The sequence below is a fragment of the Garra rufa genome, chromosome 2 (genome assembly GCF_049309525.1).
Source record: "Garra rufa chromosome 2, GarRuf1.0, whole genome shotgun sequence".
Classification (NCBI taxonomy): Eukaryota; Metazoa; Chordata; class Actinopteri; order Cypriniformes; family Cyprinidae; genus Garra; species Garra rufa.
Genome location: NC_133362.1, coordinates 30,198,776 through 30,202,689, shown reverse-complemented (window position 1 = coordinate 30,202,689; position 3,914 = coordinate 30,198,776). Strand labels below are relative to the sequence as shown.

The 3,914-nt window shown below is 38.7% G+C and overlaps 1 protein-coding gene across 1 annotated transcript; it reads left to right on the top strand.

Annotated features, from left to right (window-relative positions):
* The first annotated feature begins 283 nt into the window (after positions 1–283).
* Positions 284–3,693, top strand: six3a (SIX homeobox 3a). Its single transcript, XM_073835081.1, has 2 exons — positions 284–1,118; positions 2,607–3,693. Exons 1-2 carry the CDS (start codon positions 427–429, stop codon positions 2,797–2,799), a joined length of 885 nt encoding a protein of 294 aa, XP_073691182.1. The 5' UTR covers positions 284–426; the 3' UTR covers positions 2,800–3,693.
* Positions 3,694–3,914: the final 221 nt, after the last annotated feature.

Below are 3,914 nucleotides of genomic sequence, written 5' to 3'. Positions count from 1 at the left end.
ATCTTCTTAACTTTAACGAGCCTCGTTAAGATCACAATAATATTCCACCCACTAATTGCTCATTCCATTCAACAAATAGGCGAGACTCTGCTTCGACTTCACACGAGTCAAGGGAGGGAGGGTGCTGTTGAGATTGGAGTTCCTGATAACCCCCCGTGCGTGCAGCCGAAGTGGTGAAAGCCTCTACGTACTGGCTAATGATTGGCACGCTTGACAGTGATTGGCAGGGCTGCCATGACAACCCTACAACGACACCAAGAAGACCAATAGAAAAGCGAAACAAAATATTTCAATGCTACACTCACGGTGGATTTAGGGGGAGATATTATGAGGCTGGTGTCATTAGGCGATAGCTATTGAATCATTCAATCTGAATTCGTCGTTCTTTTTTCCTTCGCAAATTTCATTCTCTCTCAGGTCATTTCCATGGTTTTCAGATCGCCTTTAGAGCTTTATCCCTCTCATTTCTTCCTGCCAAACTTTGCTGATCGCCCTTTGCTCTTGGCGAGCAGTGCGCCCAGCACCAGGTCTCCCGAAGACTTGTCAATGTTTCAGCTACCGACCCTAAACTTCTCTCCGGAGCAAGTGGCGAGCGTCTGCGAGACGCTGGAGGAGACCGGGGACATCGAGCGGCTGGGTCGCTTTCTATGGTCGCTTCCAGTGGCACCGGGTGCTTGCGAGGCGATCAACAAACATGAATCCATCCTGCGTGCCCGGGCTGTGGTTGCCTTTCACACAGGCAATTTTCGCGATCTCTATCACATTCTGGAGAACCACAAGTTTACCAAGGACTCGCATGGCAAACTACAAGCGATGTGGCTCGAGGCTCACTATCAGGAGGCCGAGAAATTACGCGGGCGTCCCCTAGGACCGGTTGATAAGTACAGGGTGCGAAAGAAGTTTCCCCTGCCTAGAACCATCTGGGACGGTGAGCAGAAGACGCATTGTTTCAAAGAGCGGACGCGGAGTCTGTTACGAGAGTGGTACCTTCAGGACCCCTACCCAAACCCCAGCAAGAAAAGGGAACTGGCTCAAGCCACTGGACTCACTCCTACACAGGTCGGAAATTGGTTTAAAAACCGGAGACAACGAGACAGGGCAGCGGCAGCAAAAAACAGGTCAGTCACGTTATGCATGTCTACCTTTCCATTGAAATTTTCGCTGTAAGTGTTTAATCGTTAGTACTAAATATATATATATATTTCTAATGAACTGTTGTAAAATATATGAATACAAGGCAGGACGTATTGCAGTAAAAACAGAATCAAGTACATTTAAGAGACGAGGGAGGGAGAACGACGACATTTTAGTTGTGCCATGTGTAAGATGTTTAGAAAGTCTCAAACAGAATAGAAAAGCTAGTACACAAAACATACCTGTATCGTTTTTATTAACTCGTGAAAAAAATGATGCGAATGGAAAAGATTCCCCTGATTCATCTGTAAAATCTGAAATCGCAAAAAGAACATGTAATCAAATGTGTATTCACAGCAAAGCTATTGTGTTCTACTTACTGTTACAAAATGTAATATTTTTGTCGTCTTTAACACATAAAATATTCAAATCTTAATTCAACAGTTGTTCCAATTTATGGTTACTAGCGATAACAATGCAAATATGAATAAAGTCTAAAAAAATATGTAGGCTACGTATAGCATTTCTCTGTTGCTATATTTGGAAAAGTAAAATTTGCACAAATTAACTGTCTATTCAAAGTAATTACAGACAGTAGATTATCACAAACATTCTTTGACAGTTTTACAACATGGCATTGTAAACACAAATAGTTGTAAACCTTCTGCGGACACACGTGCATTGAGAAATAATAATTATTAGGCTACAAAATACTCTAAGGTTTATTGTTTGGGATATCTGACATCTTGCAAATTATTAGGCTAGTTGTTTTACTTCCCAGTTTACTTCGTAATTATATTACAGATAACTCGGCGTAAATTAGTTAGAGTGAGTGGTGTTTCAGATGATTTAGGCAATTTTTCCCCCTAAACGCTAAATATTCAATGTGTGTCTAGGGAATGAGAAAGCAGCAGAAACGATATACTTTGACTGGTGTAACTGATTTATATTATTTAATGGATAATTCTACAAATTGACTGGATGATTACAAATCGTTAAACAAACAAGAACTATGACATTTTAGTCATGCAGCATACTAAAACTGATATATTTAACTGATGACACCTAACTTGAACATATAAACATACAAATGAATAAAATAACTATTTGTATCATTACTAGATATCATAAGAAAGTCAATCAAATCTCGAGGCTAGACTATAAATATGCTAATATTTGGCATGTGGACTTAATCCTGTAGCGGCAATGATTTATGTAATCGTTTTCAAAAAAGAAAAAAAAAAAGAAAAAAAGAAAAAACAGCTGTAGCATTCATTTTACCATGTAAGCAAATGTTGTTTTTTTATCAATGTATTTTAAATATTTATGTTTTAAAGAACTAGCCTATGTTATATACAGTTAATATAGCCTAGCATAATAATTACGTGTAAATGGAGGCGCGTTTTTCAGTGAAAATGGCCTATAACTTTTAAATACTAACGGCATACTATTCTCTCACTTTTCTGCTATAGGCTTCAGCATCAAGCAATAGGGCAGAATGGCATGCGGTCCCTTTCAGAATCCGGCTGCACCCCACGCAGTTCGGCGGAGTCGCCATCAACTGCGGCTAGTCCAACGACCAGTGTCTCGAGTATGACAGAGCGAGTCGACACGGGCACGTCGATTCTTTCAGTAACTTCAAGTGACTCGGAATGCGACGTATGATACACAAAAGAGAAATATATACAGGAAAAAGGACCTGAATAAACTTTATTAATTATCGGGGAAGATGAAAAAGGACCAATTGATATTACTATTATAAAAAGAAAAACATAAAAGCACGTCTTTTTTCAAGCGCTTTCAATGGACCCCACACCTTCCCCTCACCCATCACTTGCATGATATATATATCTAAATATATATATATATTTTTCTTTTTTGTATATGGGGAAATGCCCCACGTTTATTATGTCTACCAGGACCACCGTGAAGAGGGAATTACCAGAAACCGGTGTCCATCGCCTTTTTTTCTGTTTTAGTCCGAGTGACGACGAGCAGCCAGGATGCAATCCTCTTTTCCTTTATGTTCATCAGACAATCATTTGAGTCGTAAGCACCTTTTTACTACACTTCTGTCACTGCCTGTGTGGGGTACTGGTCAAATGTGGAACTGAATCGTTATGACTGTATCAGATTTTTATTTTTATTTCGAGATTTTATATTGAATTATGTATATCTTAAATAATGCGATCATTCTCCCAGTCTGTAATATATGTGTAGAAATAAGTCTGTAAATAATATTGCTATACCCATTCTCTTTTCTATTCCTGTTCACTTTTCTTGGCTTGGTGTCCCTACATAAACTATTCGTCAAAACGTAACTATTAAGTGCTCTAGGCGTTTTGTTTCTCTGTTTTATGCCATGAAAAGAACGATAGTGACCATGAATTATCAGTCGAGATTAATGCAAAAGACAAAATATTGGATATCATCATCGACTGACCAAGTCTATTTCATGTTTCCAGTCCAGCGCTTATAATTCAATGTTACTTTCTTGCGTGTTTCTGTTAATGTATACGTTTCTAAACTGAAAATACAGTATTCAATTTTGTTATAAAACTGCATTATGTGTGTCATTTCCACAAAACATTTTCTAATTTCTATGGAACAACATCCAAGCAGTTTTCTCTCCACTTTACGGAGAGCATGATCAGAGAGTTGTAACATTCGCAACAAAATTCTTGAACAAACAGAATCTATACAGAAACGTTTTTTAACATAAAATTCGCTGGGACGGTGAACATTGGTCTTCCTTTTTGTTAATAGCCAGTGGCTAAGGT

Coding starts and splice junctions, on each gene's coding strand:
- six3a (XM_073835081.1), top strand. CDS start 427: ATGGTTTTCAGATCGCCTTTAGAGCTTTATCCCTCTCATTTCTTCCTG. Junction 1,119..2,606: donor GCAGCGGCAGCAAAAAACAG/GTCAGTCACGTT, acceptor TTTCTGCTATAG/GCTTCAGCATCAAGCAATAG.